The sequence below is a fragment of the Budorcas taxicolor genome, chromosome 23 (assembly GCF_023091745.1).
Source record: "Budorcas taxicolor isolate Tak-1 chromosome 23, Takin1.1, whole genome shotgun sequence".
Classification (NCBI taxonomy): domain Eukaryota; kingdom Metazoa; phylum Chordata; class Mammalia; order Artiodactyla; family Bovidae; genus Budorcas; species Budorcas taxicolor.
Window position 1 is genome coordinate 32150740 of NC_068932.1, and position 27901 is coordinate 32178640.

General features: G+C 44.2%; 1 protein-coding gene across 1 annotated transcript; it reads left to right on the forward strand.

Annotated features, from left to right (window-relative positions):
* The first annotated feature begins 9885 nt into the window (after nt 1-9885).
* Nucleotides 9886-27678, forward strand: TECTB (tectorin beta). Its single transcript, XM_052661157.1, has 10 exons — nt 9886-9961; nt 11048-11238; nt 12581-12723; nt 12829-12901; nt 18251-18354; nt 18496-18579; nt 22910-23072; nt 24603-24675; nt 26055-26087; nt 27629-27678. The coding sequence occupies exons 1-10, from the start codon at nt 9886-9888 to the stop codon at nt 27676-27678; spliced, it is 990 nt and encodes a 329-aa protein (XP_052517117.1).
* Nucleotides 27679-27901: the final 223 nt, after the last annotated feature.

The window sequence follows — 27901 nt, forward strand, 5'->3', positions numbered from 1 at the left end:
TGCCACCTCTTCTTAATATCTTATGCTTCTGTTAGGTCCATACAATTTCTTTCCTTTATTGTGCCCATCTTTGCATGAAATATTCCCTTGGTATCTCTAATTTTCTTGAAGATATCTCTAGTCTTTCCCATTCTATTGTTTTCCTCCATTTCTTTGCACTGATCACTGAGGAAGGCTTTCTTATCTCTCCTTGCTATTCTTTGGAACTCTGGATGTGTCTTTCCTTTTCTCCTTTGTGTTTTGCTTCTCTTCTTTTCTCAGCTGTTTGTAAAACCTCCTCAGATTTTGGACCTGATCTCTATCTTTCTATGCTTGCACTGAACCTGACATTGTAATCCCTCAATAAATTATCATTATGCCTGTTTTTGTTGTTTTACCAGAAATACAAAGACCTACAAGTTCTCAGTTTAAGAAGACAAGATACACACAGCAGCAGCCAGTATACGTGATGCAGACAACAGAAGTTCAAAGTCCCCAGGAGGGAGATCTGAGACAGCCTCACATAGCAGGCAGCACTGAGTTTGTCTTTGGAGACTGGCTATAAAGTGTCTGGATAATGCAGACTCCATTCACCAACATTTTAAGAAATCAACAAAAAACTCCCCATAATTAAGTATCTACCCCTGTAGTCTGTAGAACAATTCAGCTCTTACCTAATATTTCTCTATTTCTCATGTCTGCTGCTAATGTTGTCCAACGTGGTCTGGCCCAGGTTGCTATGCCAGCCACCTGCACCTTCTGAAATCATCTAACTTCCGAAAACTCTGACTCAAGAAAGGAAGGCCATGCACGTCAGAATTTTTGAATCCCTTCTTCTTGGGTCTATCACAGCCCTGAATTTATGGCTTTTAGAAAACCACTGGTCAACCACTGGTCAATGAGACTATAATTATTTGCATACATTGCTCAAGGTTTTTGCCCTGCTCCCTGCATCCATTGGGCTTCCCTGGTGTTTCAGATGGTAAATTATCTGCCTATAATGCAGGAGACCTGGGTTCTATCCCTGGGTAAGAAAGATCCCCTGGAGAAAGGAATGGCAGCCCACTCCAGTATTCCTGCCTGGAGAATGCTATGGATAGAGGAACCTGGTAGGCTACAGTCCATGGAGTCACAAAGAGTTAGACATGACTGAGTGACTGACGCTTTCATTTTCTGCAGCTATTGATCAATAAATCCATTTTCATTACCATTTCCCTCTGGCTGTACAAGCAAAGAGCTTCATTTCAGAAATCAAAAGACTGATCAATCCAATGAAAGGGTTTTGTTTTAATCAAAAGATTGATCAACCTAATGAAAGGGTTTTCTTTTTTGGTCATTACCATACACAGAAAGTCTACACTATAAACTTGTTGCTCTAATTTCCTTCTGTAAATAATGAATTATAGATGATAAGATGGGAATGTTGCCACGATTTATTAGTTGCTTTAATCAAAACTATTGCCTTTTAGTCTGTTTAAAAATGTATTTATTTTATTGGCCATGCCATGCAACTTGAAAGATCTTTGTTTCCCAGTCAGGGATCAAATCAATGTCCCCTGCAATACAAGCATGAAGTCCTAGCCCCTGGACTGGCAGGAATTACCCTGCCTTTTAGTCTTTAAAACTATTTGGAGTGCCTATTTTATAGGAATAGTAGAAACTACCTTTGTAACTTCCCAAGTCTTCAATTTTCCCAAAATGTTGAACACAGACATTGTAATTCTCTAAGTTCAGAAAAGCACAATGTATTCACTGAGATGTGAATTAAGCTTAAAGACATTGTTCAGCCAGTTTGTTAGACAAATGGGATCCACATACACAGTGTCAGGGAAAACAGAAAAACAGGACTACTCAGAATTTGGTACATGAGACCGTTTAAAACATTTAATCACAACTTCCAGCGTGCATTTTGCAGGAGAGTGCCAAGCAGGCTGCGGGATTTTTAAACACTTCCTTCCCCACCTCAGGATGCTATTTGGTTCTTAGAGGAAAGGGGGAACATTGGTGGGTACATACACTACAGTCGTACAGAAACCACTTTGATGCAATATGGAAATGATCCTCTCTTCAGAAACTTAAACAGTGATGCCTGCAGATGCTGCTGTAATCATACCAGGTACTGAGAACTAGTATTGACTGCAAAGATCTGGCTGAAGGAAAATCAGAGACACACATTTTCAGGGCTTCAGGAGGAGTCTGATCAGGTCATTATAAGCTAGCTAGCCAAATCAAATTGAGTTCACATAGAACTCAATTCTCTGGTGGTTCAGTGGTAAAGAATCACCCTGCTAATGCAAGAGACACAGGTTCAACCCCTGGGTCAGGAAGATCCCCTGGAGAAGGAAATGGCAACACACTCCAGTATTCTTGCCTGGGAAATCCCATGGACAGAGGAGCCTGGTGGTCTACAGCCCATGGAGTTTCAAAACAGTTGGACACAACTTAGCAATCAAATAGCAACAACAACAAAGAAATCGAGAATAATACCTTCAGTAGAGGTTTGTGTCTGACGGAAATTGCTTTGCAGTTTGAAATGTCCTTTGGCTTCTCCCAAAAAACAACTTAGTGTCATTCACTCATTCAATAAATATTTTCTAAGTCAACTATTGGCTAGCTACTGTGCTGGGAGCTAAGGATTTAATTTTAAGCAAACATCCAGATATAACCCTTGCCTTGATGGAGGTTTCATTCTGATGAAGCAGGTTCATTCCAAAACCTGGAGTCATACTATGATAAATGCTATGTAGGAGAAGTGCATTAGTTCCAATGGTGTAATTCTGTCTAAGAAGCAGTCCAATTGCTTATACTGCAGATAACCAAATGGGTTTCAACTCATATGCTAATTCTAACTGATTCAAACAGTGTCTGAAGTACAGTGTTGATAATGCTTCTGAGGTCTTGTTTGAGGTCCAAGGAAAAGAGTTTCCTGATGAGTGAATCTGACATGCGTACAGAGGGGGAAGTGACTGGATGTGTGCCGTGTACCTGATGTAGCTGGTATCCATCAAGAGCCTATAGGCTTTTGAGAACAAAGTGGTATGTGGTTACAGATGCACAGCTGTGTAGCAGTAGCAGACAAGATCACTACAGAGGTTCTTTTCTTCTGCTGCTTCTTACTCCCACCCATCTCTGGCTACCTGAGCACTGGACTGGCCAGTATGTCTACACTAACTCATCACAGACAGTAAGGAGGATGAAACTCACTCCACCTCTGGCACAATTACACAGATATCAGACTCCATGACACTTTGTCAGGGAGCGAGGAAGAAGTCACAAGTGGCTCACTAGGTAAGAGAAGGCTCCCCATGAAGTTTTTGAAAAGAAAAATCAGTCAACCAAAACATGGATCCTAGAGGGCAAGTCTGTGAATCAGTGTTAAGTTTCTAAAGATCCATGGGACAATTACTCTAATTTTAATTATAAATCTATAACCAGAATGGGGGCTTCCCCAATGCCACCAGTGGTAAAGAGTCTACCTGCCAATGCCGGATACACAGGTTCAATCACTGGGTTGGGAAGATCCCTTGGAGGATGGCATGGCAACCCACTCCAGTGTTCTTGCCTGGAGAATTCCATGTACAGAGGAGCCTGGTGGGCGAGAGTCCATGGGGTAGCAAAGAGTCAGACATGAATGAGTATATAACCACAATGACACTAATTTGCCAGAGAAAGAAAACTCAGACTGGCACTATCTACCAAGGATGGAAATGCTGAAGATATGAAAGCCCAAGCAAAAGGAAATGTGCTTCAAGTCAAAAAGGAAAGCTTGCCTGGGTGTCCGGGAAAAGAGCTTTAAAATAAAAACTGTATGGTGGTTGGTGAATGCATTATTTCCATCCTACATCAGAGCCTCCTTAAGTGCCATATCCCTACCCCTGCCTAGAATGTTCTGTCCTTACACACACACGTGCATACAGGCATGCATGCACACATACACACATCCCATCAGCATCTACCACAACCTCGCATCCTTCAGGTCCCATCTTAAGTCTCTTCAAAGAGATTTTCTCGATCATCTAAATTGGATGCCTCTTCTCTGTCTCATTATTCTTTATTTTTTAAGCCTTCTTGTGTCCTTTATCAATATCCTTACATTTACCCCAAGTAGGAGATGGATAGGTAGATATTCATATATATATATGTATTTAATTACTACCTGGTACATTACAGACACTCATTACATATCTGGTGAGTGAATGAGTGAGTAAATGAATGAAAGAATAAATAGATGATACTCTGAGAAGTTTTAAGAACAGAACAAATTATTTGCCTTGAATGTTTTAGACCAGCAATAATATCCCTAATCCTGATCTTAGGAGGAGCTGTTTTAATTCTTCAGTCTTATGATTGGAGGAGGGTTCTAGTCCTCAGAGAAAGAAAGTAAAGCTTTATCTCCTGCTTAGAGATGAGCCAGATAAGCCTGGAGAGGCCAATTTGTATGTAGGAACTGGTGGTTACATGGTCTGGGGAGTGATGAGGGCAGTGGAGCTTCTTGTTCTGATTTTCGGAGGTACTGTCAGAAGAGGGTCTTTTCTCATTTCTCAGTTCTTCTTTATGAAGTGCATTTGCTAAGAGAGAAACACCACTTTCTTTGAGAACTGTGAGAGGCGTAGGCCATTGAGGCCTGCAAGGGAACACCCACTCATTTGCAAATTGGCGAAGAGAGTCTCCCACAAAGTAGAAGAAGGCTTGATTCAGGACTTTAAAGGAAACAATGGAGTCCGTTCAACAAAGCCAGCATTTAAAGAACCTGAAACAGTGTGCTTTAAAAACTGAGTTAACAAAGCAGCCTTTTAAATTTTACTACATGCTTCTTGGTCTCATTTTCAAACTACCATCTGTTACCCCAGTAAGAGTTTACTGGTTTATCATCATGATTCATCACCTGTAAGATTCCTGAGCTATGAATGGCAATGTTGATTGGAATTCTGCAAATGGCAACACTTTTGCATCTGGGCCAGCTTGCACCAATCATGCAAGAGCTTGGAATAGAACTGGTATCTTCTATTGCCTGGCAATTCACAACAGAAAGACACAAAGAGAGACAAAACATCTTTCAGATGAGCCTGCCATAAAGCCATTTTGGAGGGGCTCTTTTAAGATACTGATATTTTAAAAATCTTCCCACCCATTTTGTGTTTTACGGAGACACAGCCATGGACCTCAGTGGGTGATGTTGCTTTGGGGTCATCTCCCGGTGGTACCCCTCTCACTGCATCATCTCAGCAAGGGAGAAGAGTGGTGAAAAGCAGAGAGGGGATGGGGTAGGGCCATGGAATGGTGGCTAATTACCAAGAAAAAAATAGGAGCCTCCTACCTTTTATCAGAGCAAGTATCAAATACTGTTTGGCCCAAGTACGTTTTGTCCCATTCTGTTTCTTATGCAAATTAAACATCTAGAGACCAGCCTGCCACAAAAAGTTAACTCTGCTTCCCTGACTTCATTCAACTTGCCCTCGAAAGGAGTATCATGTACCTGATTGTTAGCTGGATCCCCCCTTCGAGAAATTGTAGGCAAGATCTTATCATTATCGGGCTTCTTTAGAAAGCAAAAGCACCTGCCCTTTGTGAAGGTGGGCTTCTAAAGAGAGAAACATTCCCATTAGAAAAATGGCTGAAGTTCATACGGGAACACCTTTGACACGTCTTCCCGGCCTGAAGGTACCAACCTCAGACAAATAAACTAGTGAACATGGGTCAAGCACTTACTGTGTGCCAGGCACTGTGCTAAGCAATTCAGAGGCAAAATTTCATCAGGCCCTTGCAACAGCCACAGGAGATGGGGAGCCTGAGTATACAGATTTGGAAACCGAAGGCTTGGAAAGGTCAAGTTCCTTGCCCAATATCACACAACTGGAAATGTGACAGAGCCACAACCTCTAATTCCAGAACCTGTGCTCTTAGTTACCTATGACATAATTCAGCACTAATGACATTAACATGTACCATCCAGGGACAATCCACTCCTAAGAGGCTTCCCTCTTCAGATTTTCCAAGTAGAACTGCTCAGAAAACCAGTTTTCCCTGATGTTCTGCCCCTGTAGAGGACAATAAGCCATTCTAGGACTTCCCATTGGTCCTTCCCACTGGTGGTCCAGTGGTTAAGAATCCACCTGCCAATGCAGGGGACGTGGGTTTGATCCCTGGTCCGGGGAGATTCCACATGCCTCAAGGAAGCTAAGCCCATGTGCCACAACTACAGAGAGCATGCCCTAGAGCCCACATGCAGCCGCTTTTGAGCTCACAGGCCAAAACCACTGAAAGCCCAGGTACCTAGAGTCCAGGCTCAGCAACAAGTGAAGCCACTGCAATATGACGCTCACTCCCTCCACCTAGAGAGTAGCCCCCACTCACCACACGCAGCAACAACCACCCAGCACAGCAAACAGCAAGGAAATAAATTTTTAAAATAAATAAAGTCAATCTTATTTTTTAAAAAGTAGTCACTGTATGTAAACTGATTTATATTTCTTTTAATACTCTGAGTACCTGTTATCATAGATACGATCATAACCATTCAGGAAAGGAGGAAATTAAGGCTCCCAGAAGCTAAGTAACTTGCCCAAGAACACACAGTTAGTAAGTGGCAGAGGGGGGCTTTTGATACCAGGCATCTTGTAGGTATCCACCAGATATTTCCACTGGGATACGGGAGAGGTCTGTAGTTCCCCTGAAACCCTTTTCATGAGTGAATTCTGCCCTTCCTCATGAGTTCAGATGATCCTATTGATTGGACCAGGCCAAGGTTGGCTGAAAAGAAGGACGTATTATAGATCAGTGAAAAGAATTCATGTCAGTGTATGGCAAAAACCACTGCAATATTGTAAAGTAATTAGCCCCCAATTAAAATACATAAATAATTTTTTTAAAAAGAATTCTCTTGAAATGGAAACAAGGACCCTAATGTACATGGAAGATCAACTGAATTATCAGTGACCAATAATCGTTTGTGCCCAATCAGAGGGGCTGTCCTTATGTAGTTAGGCTTACTTTTACTTACTCTATCAAGCATGCTTACCCTCCCTTTTCCCTCCTCCCATCACATGTTCCCTGTACTGATTTCCATCACTCTCCACATCCCACCCACCCCCCCCACCCCCATCCACCCACCCCCCCACCCCATCCACCCACCCAGTTCCTAGTTCTGCTAACTCACCTTTGTCTTCCCAGGGCCTCATCCCTGGTATACTGTAGGTACTCAACATATGTTTTAAAAAGAAGATGGAGGAAGAAGCTCAGAGACAGTGCTAAGTCCTAGGAAAGAGAAACTCAGAATCCACACATGCCTGTGAGAGTCAAGTGCCATTTGTTGCTCAGGAAGTAACGCCTGTAAAGAGCTGCAGCTGCTACTGCTGCTGCTAAGTCGCTTTAGTCGTGTCCGACTCTGTGCTACCCCATAGACGGCAGCCCACCAGGCTCCCCTGTCCCTGGGATTCTCCAGGCAAGAACACTGGAGTGGGTTGCCATTTCCTTCTCCAATGCATGAAAGTGAAAAGTGAAAGTGAAGTCGCCCAGTCGTGGCCGACTCTTAGCGACCCCATGGACTGCAGCCTACCAGGCTCCTCCGTCCATGGGATTTTCCAGGCAAGAGTACCAGAGTGGGTTGCCATTGCCTTCTCCAAATGAGTTGCAGAGACTAGTAAAAACATGCTGATACTTCCAGGTCGCACTAAACTGGATGCCAGTATTAGAAGCGCTAATGTGTTCCCTCCTTTCCCCCTCTTCAGCCCATTCAGTCTTTATGTAAAAAAAATACACTCATTGCATGTGTGTTATACAATATAGACATGTTTCATGTTGCATGACTCTACCATGGGCACTTCCTGGTACTTCCTTGGAAAAGAAAAACAACTCAGGGATGCATACTGGTTGCCGGAAATTTTTACGTTATCATTTTGTGTCATCTATTTTTTACCTAGCAATTTACAGTTTACAAGAGCCTTTACATCTTTGCTCTCCCACCCTCTGAGTTGAGGTTGGGGCTGAGACTTCCATTTACAGAGAAGGAAACTGAGTCACAAAAATCTATCATGGCTGGCCATATGGCTATTTCCTCAGTTCTTAGGTATCATCACTGTAAGCTACACCATTGATTCAACAATAGGTTCTGATGATGTAAAGATCTCTATCATATTGTAAATTCATACTGCTTATAAGACACACCTCAATGTTTCTGAGACTTTAAATTACAGGCACTGAGAGGGAGAGACACGTATCTTGAAACTAAGGAAATGTGATAAGGTTAATGGAACAATGACTTAACAAACATTCTAACTCTGAGGCACTGTGTACAATTTACCTTCTCAACTACATTGTAAACTCCTGCCTACAGGGCATTTTTCTACACTTTTTACATCCATCTTCTCAAAATGCTTCATATAGTGGCTTCTGCACAGCAGGCTCTCAGTTGTTTGATAAACGAGTCTATTTCCTCTAAAAACAAAAGCTAAAAGAAACCCTTATTTTTCATTCTTAAATTTTCTGGTGCTAAAAATTCCAAGAGACTATATCTGGAAATTTGCAAGAGCAGCATTTTATCTGTTGTTTCTGGGGCGATCTTGTTTGGTGACTAAGAACTGAGTCATAAGATTGCCTTTCTGAGAAAGATAAATGTCATGATATCACTTATATGTGGAAACTGCAGTATGATATAAAGAACTTATTTACAAAACAGAAAGAGTCACAGACACAAAAACAAACTTACACTTCCTGAAAGGGAAAGGAAGTAGGAGGAGATAAACTAGGAGTTTGGGATTAACACATACACACTAATATATATAAAATAGATAAACAACAAGGTCCTGTTGTTTAGCATAAGGAACTATATTAAATAATTAACCATAATAGAAAAGAGTATGAAAAAGAATATATATATATAAAGCAAACTGATATACACCAGACATTAACACAACACTGTAAATCAGCTATACTTCCATAAAAAAAAATTTTTTTTTAAATTGTCTTTCTAAGTTCCTTCTTCCAGTATCATCACTTTGGGAGACTAACAAGACTTTAGAAAACTCAGGTGTCTACAAACAAAGTTGTATTTCAGAATGAAGTTCTAGATGAACTTCTAGATGAAACTCTAGAAGTTCAGGGTTTATTATAAAATATTAGAGAAAAAAATCTTTAACATGTTTGCATGAACACAAACAGCCTGTTTTTCCTTTAGTATCAGGCGTAACACTGTGGGACTTATATCTTTCTACATTCGCAGTTTAGATCACCTACACATAAAAAATAAGAAAGCAAGAAATAAACCTAAGAAAACAAGATGTAAAAAAAAAAAACAAAAAACTGCAACCTGGAACCATGCACAAAATAGTTTGCCTCTGATCACAGTTATTTTTTGTATGAGGAGGAAAAAAATTCAACTTTTTATTTCACTCCTGGTTTAAAAACTAGTTTTTAAAAAAAGTTTCTCCAACTCTGTGAAGCAAAAGAAATTAGCCTCAAGTGGCCGTAACTGAGCTTCCAATCGGATTATTGTGCAAGACTGCCTTTTATTTCCCCCCACAGTGGATAATGCGTGCTCATTGTGATTTATCTGGAGTAGGTTTCTTTTACACACTCAGGCTATATAAAGTCCAGCTAGGACTGGGAACAGAGGCTTGAGGAGCACCTGAGAGGCAGCCTCCAGTCTGGGAGAATGAAACAGTTGGGAACATGAGCAGCAGCGTGTGAAATTGATGCTCTCTGCGGTATGAGCCCCATGTTTGCCTCCCAGCCCAGATGAGGAGCCGTTAGAAATGGGAGACAGGATCAATATCCTCTGATTGTGCTGCTTTCCTTCTCACCCTTGGTTTTAATTTCTTGCACATATCTCTGACCTAGAATGACCAAGGCTTAGGCCCTGGCAGAACCGCGAACGTCTGGCCAGCTTGACTCGGCCACCTGGCAAGAGCAATGGTGATGAGGGCCTTTGTCCTGCTGGCTGTCTTCGCAGAAGCCTCTGCAAGATCTTGCACTCCAAATAAAGCAGGTATGCTCTGGTGCTGCCCCATTTTCCTGGAAAGGACTGTTTCCTGATGCGTATCTTCCCAGAGCTCAAATCTCTGTACTTATATTGTTAGGAAAATGCTGTTATGTAGCCACGTGGTCTTCTCTAGTGACTCAGATGGTAAAGAGTCTGCCTGCAATGTGGGAGACCTGGGTTCGATCCCTGGGTCCAGAAGATCCCCTGGAGAATGAAATGGCAACCCACTCCAGGATTCTTGCCTGGAGAATCCCATGGATGGAGGAGCCTGATGGGCTACAGTCCCTGGGGTGGCAAAGATTCAGACATGACTGAGCGACAAACACACACAGAAGCACTTAAGGACCCCAATGCCCATTCAATTTTTCCTGCAGAGAGTACAAACATATTGGATAAACTTACACTTTTTAAAATTGTGAAAGTGTTAGTTGCTTTGTCGTGTTCAACACTTTGAGACCCCATGGACTGTAGGCTCCTCTGTCCATGGAATTCTCCAGGCAATAAAATTCTATTGAGTAGCCATTCCCTTCTCCAGGGGATCTTTCCAACCCAGAGATTGAAACCCATGTCTCTCACATTGAGAGTGCTAGATAGATGAATAAATAGAGATAAAATCCTCGCCTTTTTTTCCCCTATTTTCCGTTTGATTATTGATTTTCTGTGCTGTGCCATATACTACAATTTCATAGCATTATGCATAAATTGACATTTTAACTTTAATGTGCTCATTTCATGGGATTAAAAAATATGTCTATACATATATATGATACCAGATTGAAATATACATGTATTTCCAATTCATCCAATCTGGTTTAAAAATACGTTCCTTAAAATATGTTCAAGTTTAAACGTGGACCAGTTTTGAATACATGTTAAGAATAGTGCAGATTTTACGCAGAGGTTGCAAAATCTATAAATGGGAAACTTTCGTGACTGATGTTGGGGGGGAACTTTCATCACAGCTCGTGAAGAATAGTGGGGAAAATATTTTTAACCAACTGCTTTGCATGCTCAGCTGTAACAGGAGCCCACCATATGTAGATTAATATGATTACCAGATCTGATTTCAAACCTTGTCTCTCATCTTTCCAGATGTCATTCTCGTGTTTTGCTATCCCAAAACAATCATCACCAAAATCCCCGAGTGCCCCTATGGATGGGAAGTGCACCAGCTGGCGCTTGGTGGGCTGTGTTACAATGGGGTCCATGAAGCAGGTTACTACCAATTTGTAATCCCAGATTTGTCACCTAAAAACAAGTCCTACTGTGGAACCCAGTCTGAGGTAAGTCCAAACTACACAGGGAGGAGCTGCTGAAAGGAGGCAAGTGGGCCCATCTGCTGTCCATCCTTAAAAGGATTCAAAATTCACCACTTTCCAATTAAGAGTCAGTCCCGACCCCCAGATTTCCTGAGATGTGAGTGTTATTTAAATTCCTGCCTTCCGCCTAGTTTAGGCAACTCTCAGGATTTAAATTTTATTCTTCTAATTTATTGCCTGAGTGGCTAGACCACCTTCTGTGAGCCGAACAAACTATTGGTTTGGCCAAAAAGTTCATTCAGGGTTTTCTGTAACATCTTACAGCCAACTTGCATTTCCCACCTCTGTGTCACTTGGAGCTCTGAGTATGTGCTCATCACTGCCACTCTTCCTGGGCTGGATAGGTGGGCCATCTTCTACTTAAGATTTTGAAGTGGTGACAAAGTGCATTTGGAAGGCATCTTAAAGGAGAGACCAAAGTATAACAGAGCCCATAATTGGGTCTTGTGAAGTACCTAGGACAGGTCATCAGAATGAAAAGGAACCACACCTCTTGTCAAGTGTCCTTATGGAATGGAGGAGAAATTGGAGACTTCCCAGTCACAGTTCAAGGCCACAACCAGATACAATCATGAAGAAAGGCTAGGTCTAGTATCCCTACGGCCTTGACTATAGGAGAGGGTACATCTACTAGGTCTCAGATCCTGGGGCCACATTTGCTTCCTAAAAGCCCACAGTGATTCAGTGATTCAGTGATCTAGCAGGAAGAATCATGGGCATGATTAACAAAAACATCTCATTTTTTAATATCCTGGTAAAATGAGCTAGAAATCATCCGTGTGGTCTCAGGCAGATCACTGTTCAAGTGAATATTGGAGATCCCCTTTCACTCTAATATTCGGTGATTTTAAAGTCTAAGAAGTCAGGGGAAAGAATCTCAGAATTAGCGCTTATGATTGGAAGAAGGAAAGACCAAGAACTAGGCAGTAATGTTCTCGAGCTGGGAGATAGGTGAAGGTGTCACATAAGATTACTTGGGCAGGGGAAATCAATAAAAAGTTGATGTTGGGAGATGAGAGATTCTTGAACTAGTTCAGTTTGGTCCGAAGCCTGATAGATATATGGATTTTTATTTTAAGTGTACCACATTCAACCTAGATTATATTAAACAATCTTGAACAGACTTAAGAACTCTTTACAAAAATTGTCAGCTCACCTACAAACAAGAATGGGTGTTATATCAATGGCAAACGTCTATGGCTCCCCACAGACTTTCTTCTGAGCCATTGTCCACTATTTTTCCAAGAGCTTTCACTCACACCATGGGGGTAAAGGGCTACCCTAACTGCCTGCTCCCTTTCTCCAGTACAAGCCCCCCATCTACCACTTCTACAGTCACATCGTTTCCAACGACAGCACCGTGATCGTCAAGAACCAGCCCGTGAACTATTCCTTTTCCTGCACCTATCACTCCACCTACTTGGTGAATCAGGCTGCCTTTGACCAGAGGTAAGCTGCTCTGAGAGAGGAGGGCTGGCTGCCTTGCGCGTGTTCTGCAGTCCCTGTCAACCAGGCATGTTTCAGCCCTTATGCAAAATTCTCTCCCCTTTTCAGAGTGGCCACTGTTCACGTGAAGAACGGGAGCATGGGCACATTTGAAAGCCAGTTGTCTCTCAACTTCTATACTGTAAGTGGTCCCCAGGTCCCCACTGCTGCTCTGTGGCCTTTACAGGAGATGATGGGATGTTTCCACAGCGTTTCTTCTCCTCTAAGCTGTATATGATAGCCCATTCTTGAATTGGCATTGAATCATAAGCTTTGGTCTAGTGCTAAGCCTCTTTGAAGACTGGATGCAACAGACATTCAGATTCATAGACTGGATGGAAGAAAGGAAAGGTGTCACAGAGAAATAAGGTTAATCTTCCCATTTCACAGATGAGAAAATTGAGACAACAGAAATCTTGTGAGTTACCAAAGGTCAGTAGGCAGTAAAGACAGCCACAGGCTAATTCCTAACCAAGATTAGTTTCCACTACAACCCACTCTAGAGATTTAAATTTAGGATCCAACTCTTGTTAAAACATCGGGCACGGTGTAGTGAGCTTCCTACCTGGGACAGCGGTAAGGGGGAAGTTTGGGGTGGCTGCTGCTGCCTGGCTTTTTGGTTTCCAAAGCCCTTTGCTTAGTGGGTCTCCTCTTTGTCTAATTTCGGCATACTGCCTATGTTGACACTGAAGCTAAAGGCACTCAGAATAAAACACTCCAGAGAAACAAAGTGTGCAATGGCCATTAGCCCAGCTGCCCTCCTTTTACAGAGGTGCTTTGTCTTTTAGATCCGCAGCTTCCAGTGAAGAGGCAATAGCCCAGCTGGCTAAAGGAAAACACGGGCAGAAACCAGAAATAGAAACCTTTATGTAAAAGATTAGAACTGGAAGATAGCCTTAAAGGCCATCAAGAGCAACCTATTCATTTCATAAAGGAAACAATTATCTTACCTGGAGCTCCACTGACTTTGAACTCTTGGAACTCATTTTACCAGTTCCCTGAAAGTGCAAGTCACTCAGTCATGTCCAACTCTTTGCAACCCCATGGACTGTAGTCATGGAATTCTTCAGACCAGAATACTGGAGTGGGTAGCCTTTCCCTTCCCCAGGGGATCTTCCCAACATAGGGATCGAACCCAGGTCTCCTGCATTGCAGGAGAATTCTTTACCAACTGAGCCACAAGGGGAACCCAGTTCCCAGTTCTCTGGAAGCTATTAATCTGCTGAACTTAGAAGGTGAGACGTAGAAGGGATCCTAGAATAACCTAGTTCATTTTACAGAACAGGATCTAAAACCCAGTGGGAAAATGATCTGCCCAAGACCCCACTTGTGGTCTAGAGCAGTTCCCAGTCTGGAACAAGGTTTTCTAACACTGGTCTCCAGGGCAGACTTACCAAGTGTCATGACCCCTAACATTTTGTTGTTATTGTTCAGTTGCACAGTTACATCTGATTCTTTGTGACCCCATGGACTGCAACACGCCAGGCTTCCCTGTCCTTCACCATCTCCAGGAGTTTGCTCAAACTCATGTCCAGTGAGTTGGTGATGCCATCCAACCATCTCATGCTCTGTCATCCCTCTCCTCCAATCTGACATGCACAGGCCCTTTTCAAGGCCCTGTGTCTAATTTTGTATTCAAAGTTTTATTTCTTCTTTCAAGAGGGCTCTCTAAATAAGCTTCAAGGTCCCACACAACCTAGATCTGCCCCAGGCTACACACCACTAGTGATTAAGTCCTGAGAAAAGGAATCCCATACAACCCTTGACCTATATTGGCAGGGGCTCGATGCAATGTGGATCACCAGGGTGATCAAAGGATGGCAAAACCACTGAAGTAACTGAGAAGGGTTCTCCAGGAAGGGAAATAAGCTTTACACATGACAACAGACCCAGGGGACATGTTGATGATGGGTTATCTTTACTACTGAATCCCTGTCCGAAAGTATAGGATTGTTGCTTTAACCAAATAAAACTGTAGATATGACCCCATGAAGATTTTATGACAGGTGGAAATGGAGAGGCGCCATGATTGTCAAAATGCATCATTCACCATCAGTTATGTGGAGCGAAGTTTCAGACATGAATATCAAACCTTAGATCTTTTTAAAGAAAAAACAAAAATCAGGAAGCATGTTCTCAGCATCACCAGGCCATCCCCTGAGCTAGACAGACTGCTTCCCTGAACTGCTAGAAATGAGTTCTTGCTAAGGCCAACACAACCCTTACCAGACAAATGAACCTTGGCAACAAGGGGGCGCTGAGGTTACAACTGAGATTTTGGTACTGATTAACATTCCCGCAATGGGCTCGGTTTCCTGTGCCTTATCCACGTGGTTGGTATTTTTCTTCTCCTCCCTTCTTCCACTTTCAGAGCATTCTTGTGTGCTTTTGAAGCAACAGCTGCTCCCTGTATAAATTTCCATCAGATTAGCAGAGACAGAGCAGTACCCTGCCTGGGGCAGTGGAATCAGCACACTGCTAATTGCCCAGGATTCCAAGAGCTCCAAACGCTGGGCTCCAAAACCACCAGTTCTGCTCAGCCTGCTTCCTCTCCTCTCTCTGCGTCCTCTTCCACTTGTTACTGCGAATGGTTCTATAGTTGGTATTCTTGGTGAAAAGTTTTTTTTTAATCTCTCAATCCCAAATAAAGGAAGGTAGTCAACTTGCAGAAGTAGCCTAACATTGAGGTCAAGAAAATAGGCCTTGACATCAGACCACAGCTTGGAAGCTTGGTTCCCTATTTACTGTAATATGACCTTGGGCAATTTAGTTAACTCCTCTTGGTCTCCACCTATGAATTTGTTCAATGGGGATAACAGCACTTACCTGAGAGGTTTGTTATAAGGGTTAAATGAAATAATCCTTATAAAACACTGCACAGTTCCTGGCACAAATAAGTGTCTGAGGAAGTAGTCATTCTCATGATTGTAAACTTTGGCCTCATTTTTAAAATGTCTATCTATTTGGCTATGTCTAGTTTTAGTTGCAGCATGTAGTTCCCTGACCAGGGATTGAACCCAGGTTCCCTGCATTGGATAATCAGAGTCCCAGCCACTGGATCACCAGAGAGGTCTCCAGACCTCATTTAAACTGGAAACTGAGAGCTCCTGGCTCTAGCATTGTTACTTTTATAGGGTTGAACGTCAATGTCAGAGTGGGATTAGGCTGACTTTTATTCAATCAAAATGGTATAGGCTGTTGCTTTTAGTCAGACAGAAAGAAATGACAAAGCTGGGATGGAACAAATGTAAGAAATAGAGACCAAAATCATAGACTTCCAGAGTCAGAACAAACATCAGAGGTGATTAATGTAGACCTTCCATCTAATGCCCCAAACCCTCTGCAAGACTGTTGGGGGATGAACTCCCTATCTCTTCCAAGGACAATGACAAATTGGGCCTTCCCATGTTTTAGGTCAACATGTGAAATCTGATGTCCTGAACTCTGGCCCATTAGTCCCAATTCTCTCCTCTGAAATGATACTGCTGAAGGTCCTTCAACCAGCTTAAGCCTGTCTTTCCCAAACGAAATATCATCCCACTCTTGGTGGTCCGTTCATCATCTTATTCACTCTTCTCTGAGTATGATCCCCTGGGTTAATGCTCCTACTAAAAGGTGGAGACCAGAATTTGCCAAAGCAAATTGCCTGGGTATTAAAGGATGACGCTCTCTGGACATAGGTCCCTAATTTTCATGTTATTAAGAAAGTGGGGGGACACACTGAGCATTGCTTTCTGTCAGGTGAGAAGCAGAGAAACTGACCATCAAATGTGTTTCTTCTCAGAAATTGAATTAAGGGTGAAGATTGTGTTTGACACTTTGTAACAATCAGGAGGGTTCCTCTGCAAGTGGAGGCATTCCAGTATTCCAGTTCCTGGTTCCTAGGAGATGGGGGCCAGGAGAAGTACCTCTGGCTACATTAGTGATGGTATTATCATCCTCCGGTAGATCCTACATTTGGAAACAGTCCCTTTAAATAAATCTCAGAAAATAATAAGGAACATTAGAAGCCATTATCCTCTGCCACTTCAACTTGCACATTAAGCTGAGCACTTGTATTTAAGAATGTTATTGGTTAATCATTACAACCATTTAACTGGTGCCGGGGGCTGAGAGAAGGGAAGAAAAGTAATTGGCTTCTGGGTGACCAAGTCAGGAGGCCCTGGCCGCACCTGCGACTGATAAGATAATGTAAGAGACCCTAGAAGATGATTCCGAACCCTCTTGTCAATTCCCTAAATTTGACCCTTAGGGAGTTAAGGTCTATTTCATCTAGATGTCCTTGCTGTCATTGTTTACCTATTGCAGTTCTGTGAATCTCTAAGTTCATGAAACTCAATTTTTTCATTAGTATGCTGGTCTAAGCTTTATGCTCCTATTGCATATAGCCACCCTCATAGAAACATTTCTGCAAGGCCGACGAAGGTAAAAGGTATTCCCATTTTGCAGATGGGAATACTAAGGATCAAAAGGCTGGCTTGCCTGTGTGACTCCCAAGTTAGTGGTGGGAACTAGGATTAATCCAGGATACTTGTCTTGATTCCCCTGTACTTGAATCATGGCAATGAGTCCCAATTGTCCTTGAATTGAAGCCATAGTCTCCTGGATCCACCCCTACAGTCTAACTTCCTCTCCTGCCCTCCTCACTCCCTGCCTCTCCCCACCTCCTCTTTACTCACTCGCGTTCCAGCAGACTGGCCACCCTGCGGTCCTACTTGGCACAGTCTCCCCCTAGGGCCTTTTCCTGCATGGCCTGATGCCTACCTGGCATCTCCTCCCTCCAGTCTTGATTCAAATGTCACTTCCTCAAGGAAGCCTTCCAATGACTGTATTTCAAATTAAAACCTGTCCCCTCCTTGCACTCCCAATCCACCTTACCCTGCTCTACTTTTTTTTCCATAGTTTTTCTATACAGAATACTATAGTCTATGCTAGCCATATAATTCATTTAATCTACTGTCTGCTGTCCAACTCCCTTGCTAGAACGTCAGGTGGCTGGAGACAGTGATCTCTACTTGTTCACTGATAAATCTCAACAGACAGGACAGCCTGACTTAGAGACTCTCTCAACACAGAGGGCAGTTCCTGACACATAGCAGGTTATCAGAAAGTTGTTTCTGCTGTTAATGTTAACTGCACTGGGAATCAAAGTAAAAACTTTCCAATCCAAGCTGGAATCTGCTCAAGGAAATCCAGCGTTTGTGGATTCCACTCTTTTTCCATCAAGCAAGACTTGCTCCTCATTGGCATAGATGCAGCATTCAGTACGTGTCTCACTGTAACCAGCAAACCCAGTTAAATGATGTCCTCCTCCATGCTTAGATGGCACCAGGGTCCTAGGAGGTACCACTTCTCTGGCCCTCAAGGGTCTCACTGTGTGTGCCTTTGGGTTGATCCCCACCCCCCACCCCGTCCTGATGTATCTGCTCCTGTCAGACCAAACTACTCAGCCTGACAGATCATAATGCCCAGTGTCAATTTCCTTCCAAAGAATGCCAAGTTCTCCACTAAGAAAGAAGCGCCTTTTATCCTGGAGACATCCGAAATCGGTTCAGATCTGTTTGCAGGAGTAGAAGCCAAAGGGTTAAGCATTAGGTAAGTGTGTATTCTTATTGTCTGTATGTGTAAATACAAAGATGAGAAAAAAATACCAGACCAGAGGCTTTTTAATCACCCAGCGTTTCTAGGCATATAATTCTCAGGCTTCAAGTGAGATGTGTTTTGTTTCGTTTTCAGGTTTAAAGTGGTTTTGAACAGCTGTTGGGCCACACCCTCGGCTGATTTCATGTATCCTTTGCAGTGGCAGCTGATCAACAAGGGGTAGGTACGGTTCTCTGGACCACAAGCCTGAGTGGTGGGACCAGGTGATCCGGGGCAACTCTGCCTCGGGACGGCTTGGGAGGAAGAGATGGAGCCTGTTGGGGCCACATTAGTGACTTCCTCTGTGTTTCCAGACTGAGTAATGATACCAGGAAAAGCTTACACAGTGCTTTCTAGGTACCAGATATAATCCCTAGAGCTTTATCATGTACTAACTCACTTCCCTGACAACAGGTGAGTATGATTACTATCATCTCCTCTTTCCAGATGAGGAAACTGAGGCATAGGAGGGGTTAAGTAAAGTCACATAATTAGTGTATGTGTGTGTTTATGGGGAAATAGGCACGTTGGGTTCAAATCCAGTCCATCTGACATCAGAACCCAGATGAGGACTAAATTAGATGTCCATGTAAAAAGTTTAGCGTAGAGTACCTGGTTGGTATCCAATCAATTTTAATAGCATTGTTTTTATTGACTAATAATTCCATGGGTAATTCTTAAAATTTGGAGTAGAGGACTAAAGTATCGGAATTACCACATAGAAAAATGATTCTAGAAATCATACATAGATGGTTTAGAAACAGTACACAAGAGGTGTAAAGACCAGCTTAGAGGCTGTGGCAGCTCTAGAGCCCAAGGTGATAAGACCTGAATCAACATTGTAGCTGAGTGAATGAAAAGAACGTCATCCAACGCCATCCAAGTGGGGAGAAGCAGTAAAAATTTAGCGACCGATCAGATACAGTAGAGGGAAGGACAGGGCACAGCCTCTGAAGAACACGTGACAAAGAATGCTTTCTACTGTTGACGGTGGATTGTGAAGATGAGGAATAATGTGTAAGCTCCCAGGGAAGAGGGCTTCTGGGTAAGGGAGTCTGGATTCTCCTTGAGTTCATGATGACATGCTGACCCCGAGATGACAATTGTCTAGAAACCCTTAGAGTTGTAACTTTGGAAAACAAAAGAGATGCAGGTATTGTCCACACAATGCACAGTAAACTCAGAAGAGGCCATTCCCCAAACCAAGGCAGACAATTACACTGAAACTCATCAGGGCTAAGCAAAAATACAGGGACCAGGGACAAAGATGATGGGATAACAAAGATAAAGCCACTTTGGATCTTTATCTATATTTATTTAAGAAGCATTCTTACAGCCCTTGGGCTTCCCTTGAGGCTCAGCTGGTAAAGAGAAGAAAGAAAGAAAGTTGCTCAGTCCTGTCCTACCGTTTGTGACCCCATGGACTGTAGCCTACCAGGGTCTTCCGTCCATGGGATTTTCCAGGCAAGAATACTGGAGTGGATTGCCATTTCCTTCTCCAGGGGATCTCCCCGACCCAGGGATCAAACCCAGGTCTCCCGCATGGTAGCCAGACGCTTTACCATCTGAGCCACCAGGGAAGTCCATGCTAGAGACCTAGGTTTGATCCCTGGGTTGGGAAGACCTGCTGGAGAAGGGAAAGGCCACCCACTGCAGTATTCTGGCCTGGAGAAATCCATGGACTGTATAGTCCATGGGGTTGCAAAGAGCCGAACACGACTGAGTGACTTTCACTTGATATAGCTCTTACAACATACCAGACACTGCTCTAGAGGGGTATTTTACAAATACTTTTTTCAGTTTCATTAAAATTCCTATAAAGTAGGTAGTATAATAATCACTATTTTATAGATGAGGAAACTGAGGAACAGGCAGATTCAAATTCCACAAGTCTAAGCTAGTCAAGGGATGATGATCTGAGCAGCATTATGGACAGAGGAGCCTGGCAGGCTACAGTCCATGGGGTCGCACAGAGTAGAACATGACTGAGTACACGTGTGCACACGCACACACACATCACCTTAGAACACCAGGTAGGACAGGTCAGTAAGGGCCACATGCAAGCCACCTATCTTCCTGCAGGGATGACAGCTCAGTTTGGGTCCTTATTTCATATGTTATTGAATGAGCCATTTAGGTTTTGTTGTTGTTGGTACAAATCCAATGACTTCAGAGAGATTCTAAAATAAATTATTGACCTATAGGGACCTTGAAATTACCAATAGGCATTGGGAACCCTCTCTCAAACAATAGCCACACAAGGGCAAAGTCTTCTGGCACGTCATGGGATTGTCTCCTTAGATAGTTCTGGTACTCTTGCTCACTTAGCAGATGTGTGATATGACAGAAAAGGGAATGCTTGTGACTTTGGGGTAGTCTCTACAAGTGGTCCTCGAACTCTAGTGCGCACAGGATTTCCTTCGGGTGCCTGCTGCTCATGCAGACACATCGCAAACCTACAACTTCAGAAGATCCCGAGGTGAACCCTGGGAATCTGCATTTAAGTGCTGCTAAATCAGAGAAGCCCTGATATAGTTGCAAACTCTGCCTAGTTGAAACGGCCCCTTGAAGTTGGAGTTACATGCATAAAGACCAGTGCCAAAGGGGAGAATTAGAAAGTCCGCTCCATAACCTCCCACAAGCTTTTGGTTCACACCAGGCCCTTTGGGAGGAAAGCCCAGTTTTCAAGATGCCTGGAGAGATTGGAATAAATAGGTTGTCAGGAATTTTGACCTCAGGTGGGGAAAGGAGACTCCTGTGATGACGGTATACAAGCCTCCCTCTGGACGTTCTACAATCCTGAGCTACCTGTCACGAACAGGCAAATGCCACAGTCAGCACCAAGAGACAGAAGTGCCAAGGCATCTAGGCCTGCCTATGGCTTACCTCCTGCCTGCCGCCAACAAAGCTCTGCTTACATTGTTTTCCACTGGCTGACACCAGGCCTTGGACACTCCAGCAGCAAGGATCTATTTTAAGCACTTAGTCTTGAATTCGTACAAGGATCTCGGGTTTAAAGACCGAATGACCCTTCAAGAGTCTTGTTTCACAGCTCAGAAAATGCCCCCAGCTCTGTCACCGCTCAGAGGCCTCCACCAACAGAACCCCACTTCCGGCCTTGGTCAGATAAAATGTGCAGTGTTCATGCCTCATTTCACTCAGTGACTCTCAGAGTTAACATCCCTTCTGTCCTACCTCTAATTTGGCTGCTAAAGTCTGATTCTGATAGAGGCGGCAGGGGAGGGTCCACCATGAAGGTTCCCTGGGGTGGTTGCTCTGCTCTCTGTTGTATGTCTTGAGTTGGAACGAAAGTAGAGTCAGAGGGACACGCCAGGAGAGGCATGAACTTTGGGGTCCAAGCAGGGCTGCTCACTGGTCTTGAGCTTTTGAACCCATAGACCTTTGTTCCACAGAGGACAGATCCTGTTCCTTACCATCACCTGTACACAAGTCCCCACACTCTGTGGCCCCTGTATATTCCCAAGAAACACTGTGTCTCTTCCAAACACCTGGCTGAATGTCTGGCACTTACATAGAGAATCCATATGTGCTGAGCAAATGAAAAATTACTGTGCTTAAACCAGGGTTTCCCAGTCTCAGCACCATGGACTCTTTGGGCCGGATCAGTCTTTGTTGTGAGATCTGTCCTGTGCCCTCCAAGACATTCTGTAGCATCCCTGATGTCTACCCTTTAGACACCAGGAGCATTCCCCTGTCCCCCAAGTCATGACAACTACATGCCAAATGGCCTCCAGGTGAAAACAGTGGGTTTCAACCCATGTCCATCTATGTTATCATTTTCTTTTTCTTTTACTGCAATGTACTTTTGGAATTTTGAAACTTCCCAATAGTACATTCTCCTTACAGAGAATTTAGCACACACACAAAAAAACTGTCCATAATAGCCAGGGTTAACATTTAGGTAGTATCCTTCATGCCATTTTTTCTGTGTGCATATTAAAAATATCACCTTTTTGCCAAAGTAGTCAAGTATAATAGAATGGACATAAAACTTAAGTAATATAAATTCAAATTCCCTGTGGCAAAACCTCACAATACACACACAACAGTGTGTGGGGTGTGGCCTGGGCAGAGGTGGCTGTGCCAGCAGAGTGGGAAACGCTGCTCCTAGCACCACCATCTCTGTTTTGGACACAGGCTGAGAGTTTGGACACATTCCAGTCCACCAAGGACACTGTCTTGGGGGTTTCACTTTTTTGGGACAGAGATGTGGTGACTTACCAGATGTGTGGCTTCTCAAAAGTTGTTTCACCCTGGCTGTACTCTGTCTGTAGAATAGGGATGACCACAGCCATCTCATAGCTCCTCAAAGAGACCCCAGAGAAATGAAGATAAGTGAGATGCCACCATTCAAAGTGCTTCCAAAGGACAGCGTGCTGTGTAACAGCCCAGAGGAGGCTACGCACGGCTTTGCCCCAGACACTCTTGCTGGAGTTCACGAGGTGACCTTGTCTCCCCTGCTTCCCTCCCTCTACCCCGTGTGCTGCAGCTGCCCCACGGATGAAACCGTCCTTGTGCATGAGAACGGGAAAGACCACAGGGCAACCTTCCAATTCAATGCCTTCCGGTTCCAGAACATCCCCAAACTATCTAAGGTGTGGTTACACTGCGAGACGTTCATCTGTGACAGTGAGAAGCTCTCCTGCCCCGTGGTGAGCCACCCCTCCCTGGAACGAGAGTGTTACCTGAGCCTGGGTGTGGCGGGGGAAGCAGTATTTGAGAAGCTGTATATTTTTTCAGCTGGGAAATTATCACTAGACCCTGTAGGTGTGTGCTGAGGACATTCTGGAGGAAAGGATGCTGAGGGTGGGAGCAGATGTCCCAGGCGGTTCTGCCCCGCCACCAACAAGCTACATGGTCTGGCCCATGTTACTTAACCCCTGAGCCTGGTTTTCCCATCTTTAAAGATAGAACCATGATGAGTAATGGCGGCCCTTCTCTTCAGAGAGCAGTGTTAGGGAGAATGAACGCAATAACAGACATGGAAATGCTTTGGAAAAGTTAAAAGGATAAGGGAAATTCAAAATCCAGGTGATAGCAGTAAGCTCTGGGTGGAAGGCAAAGGTGCTTTTAGCTCTTGACTTATCAGCCTGAGGGTCCATCTCTAGGACCTGTGATAGACCAGAGAGATGCTGCAGGAATTCCCACGTGAGATCATAGTTGTTCTGATCACCTGAGAGAAAGGGCCCAGCTTCCCAGACACGTTTAGTGCACCTCACGCAGGGCGGTCAGTTTCCCTTCTGCTTTTCCCCCAAGAAGTTGCTGAAGATCAAACAACGTGCAGAGAGAATTCAGGTGGGAGACAGTTTTCCACTGGGACCCAATGTGAAGCTGGGCCTTAGAGGAGTGGTTCCAAAGTGTGGTCCATGCAGCCTCAGCATCACTTGGGAACTTGTTAGGTGAGGATGCAAATTCTCAGCCCCCTACCCCAGATCCACCTGATTCAGACACTCTGGGTGGGCCCAGCCACCTGTGCTTTAGCAAGCTCTTCGGGTAATTCTGAGGCATGCTCTGGTTTGAAAACCACTGCCTTAAAGACCTCAAAGTGCTTAATTCCAAACTGTTACCTCCTCCAGTCTGTTTGGACCAGAGAGCTTGGTGAGGAGGGACACAGTGTTTCTGAAGAGGGTACCTGCTCACCTGTAGTAACCAACAGAAATAAGATGATAATCTCTATTTCTGTTGATCCCTATTTGGCCAGACAGTAGTCAATTATGCACAAACAGATAAAGGGAAGGCAGTAGAGAAACATTTAACTGTTCCTGGAAGGATAATCCTGGAAGGATAATTGGTATTACCCTTAAAAAATGAAAATGAACCAGAACACATTTTGCAGGTGTCCACATTTCAAACCACTCTGACAACAGTAACTATGGACAGAAGTCTTACTTCTCATCAAAAGAAACAGGGTCAGTTCCCTCCCAAACGCTATGTGGATTTGTTCCAGCTTGAAGAGTTCATAATGGAAAGATTTATTCCTTTTTGTCAAGTCAGAGAAGGGATGAGATACATCTCTCACTTGGTTATAAAAGTATAAGGGAACTAGTATCTGAGGTCTGGGGGATTTTGACTCCATCAAGTTTGTGACTTTTGAAAAAAAAATCTCTTTTCTCTCCTGTGTTTGTCTCTGATCCCACCTCCGCCCTCCCCTCCTCTCGCCTTTGCTTCTGCTGCGTCACCAGACTTGTGACAAGCGGAAACGCCTCCTCCGGGACCAGACTGGAGGCGTGCTGGTGGTGGAGCTCTCCCTCCGTAGTAAGCTTCTCTGTTTTCCAAACGGTTGCCTTCATGTCGGGCTATGTCCACAGGCACGGCCAGTTTGAGCATTTTCACTGAATTGCCAAACCAGTTGTGCCTGTAGACACAACCTTTACCCGCAACGAGTCTCCCCACCTGGGGACGGTGGGGAAGTTTGTTAATTACCTTAAAAAGTTGGGCCTTTGGCTGCAATTCCAATGCCCCTCAGGGACTAGGAAGTGCTGAACTTCCAGACATGGCGTGCAGGCAATAATAACAGAAAACGAAGCTACTAGGGCATCCAGGGAGAAGACGATGGCACCCCACTCCAGTACACTTGCCTGGAAAATCCTATGGATGGAGGAGCCTGATGGGCTGCAGTCCATGGGGTTGCAAAGAGTCGGACACGACTGAGCAACTTCACTTTCACTTTTCACTTTCATGCATTGGAGAAGGAAACGGCAACCCACTCCAGCGTTCTTGCCTGGAGAATCCCAGGGACGGGGGAGCCTGGTGGGCTGCCGTCTATGGAGTCGCACAGAGTCGGACACAACTGAAGTGACTTAGCAGCAGCAGGGCATCCAGGGCAATTCAACAAACCAGTAAAGGAGCGAGCTTGGCCTGGGTTGGTGCTGGGGTTTCAGAAATAAAGGAGCCCCATATGGGTCTCATCTTCTAGAATGTACCATCCAGCAAAGAGAGAGAGATGCTAAATGCTAAGGGAAAGGGAGATGTCTGTTCATTGTGGTGGGGGAGGCAGGGTCTCTGGGAATGGCCAAGTGGGCAACTCAACCTAGTCAGGCTTAAGGAAGACCTCTGTGGGTTGTCTTGAAGTCAGGCCCTCAAGGGGGCTGTGACATCAAGGATGGGCAAGCCTGTGGCAAGGCTGGCGTCACCAAACTCTGGCCAGGAACCCAAACCCAGTCACTGCCTGATTTTGTATGATCTGCAAGCTAAGGATGGTTTTTCCTTTTTATGTGGTTGAAAAAAATCAAAACAGTATTTCATAACACTCAAAAATTATATGAAATTCAAATGTAAGTGTTTCTACAGAAAGTTTTATTGGAACATGGCCACACTGGTTCATTTAGGGGTTGTCACCACTTGCTTTCAACCACCTCAAGTGGCTGCAATAGATACCATGTGGTCTGTGAAACTGAAAATATTTATTATCATCTGCTCTTTCCAGAAAGTTTACCAAGCCCTGCTATAGAAAGCTGAGAAAAGAATGGTGAGATGAAGCCTTGTCAAGCCTGCTAGAAATTTTGTCCTAAAGGCAATGGGGAGTCGGTTGGTTTAATCAGGGGGAAATCAGTCAGGTTTGTGTTTTGGGAACACAGCTGCTCCCTTTGTGATATTATCTTAAAGCTTCTGCATTTTCTCTTTACTCACTACAGGCAGGGGATCCTCTGGTCTCTATAGCTTCTCAGGTAAGGAAAAGAGCTCCATGCAATGTTTTTAACAGGCAGATGTGTGTTTCAAAGGGGCTTCCCAGGTGGTGCTAGTGGTAGAGAACCCACCTACCAATGCAGGGTTCGATCCCTGGGTCAGAAAGATCCCCTGGAGGAGGGCACGACAACCACTCCAGTAACCTTGCCTGGACAGAGGAGCCTGGCAGGGGATAGTCCATAGAGTTGCAAAGAGTCAGACATGACCAAAGTGACTTAGCATGCACATGTGGTTTTTTTAATTTATTTTTTTTATTGAAGGATAATTGCTTTACAGAATTTTGCTGTTTTCTGTCAAACCTCAACATGAATCAGCCATAAGTGTACATACCTCCCCTCCCTTTTGAACCTCCCTCCCATCTCCCTCCCCATCCCACCCCTCTAGGTTGATAGAGTTCCTGTTTGAATTTCCTGACCCATACAGCAAATTCCTCTTGTGTTTTAAAAGAAGCTTACCTTTGGTCCCTTAAGAATTAAAAGGTATACTTTAAAGCACACCCGAATGATGTGGAGGGGGACTGGAGGTAGAGGTCTCTCTCCAGCCAGCTCCTGAGCTCGGAAGGGAGGGAGGAGCTGGGGGCAAGTTGGATGAAGCAGAACAGGACCCCTACCCCCAGGCCCACCAAGTCTGAGCATAGACATCACCAGGTGGCTTCCTGGGGGTTTCTGCATTTGGAGAGCTTGAGTTTTCAATGATCTGTTCATTCAACAAATATTTCTAGTCCCTTCTGTGACCCTCCCGTCATGAACTGGGTGACCTTGAGCCATGACCTCACCCATGCATCCCCCAGTTTCCTCTCTGAAGCTGGGTTAATAATTGCCCGTCTCATACACAGAAGTTGTTGTGTGGATTAACTATCACAGCCAAGAGCCCTAAGCAATGCTCAGCGTGCAGCAAGCATCCAGTAAATATCAACCCTAAGTACTGACTCTGTACCAGGCACCCTTTCTAGGTGGTGCAACTATCACAGTGAACAAAGCAAGCAGGGCTCCTGCCCTTCCTAATACGTGTGAAGTGGGGCGGGTGGGAGCTGAATAGTGATTTAGACAGCAGCCTGAGAAGCCTCTTAGAGGAATAAGGTCTCATCAAACAATGAGAAGGAGGTAGCTATGCAAGAAGATGGGCAAGACAGTTCTATTTATTCATAAACTCACAGATGTAGGCTTTGCTGTCATAATTACAGGAAATTGTGCAAATCAATTCTTTATGATACCCGGATTCTCATTCTTAAAGGAAGTTCTACAGCTAACGCCATACAGTGAAAAGGACCATCACTATATTATTCAAGTTCAGGTTCCCATTTGTCAGAGTTCCATATCCTGAGTTTATCTGTTGGGTTCCTGGCACTGATGAAGGTGAGCTATGGAAACCCTGGAGGATAAAACAATCTGACTATGTATACAGCATGCAGAGTTTTATGAAAACCCAGCGCCCTTGAGTGGACCCTTTGATGCTGACTCTTGCTGAGTTCTCCTGGCTGCTTGTCGAACTGTTTCTCTCTCCTTTCCTGTCTGGTCCACAGATGTGCTCTATCACCTCATCGTGATGCTGGGGGTTTGCGCTGTGTTATAAGGGAGAGCTGGGCAGGCAGATGCAGCTCCTCCACCAAGACCATCTCCTCTGTCAATGACAAACCACATTTATTGCGCTGCCAAAAGAGAACAAACAGAAGACCATATCATTGGGGAGCCGAGAATAGCGCTTGGCCAAATATGTGTTCCGGTGATCTTTGTGAATTTCAGTGATCGTTTTTTCCTTTGGTGCCCCACTTCCTCCTGTGACTTCCTGTGGCTCT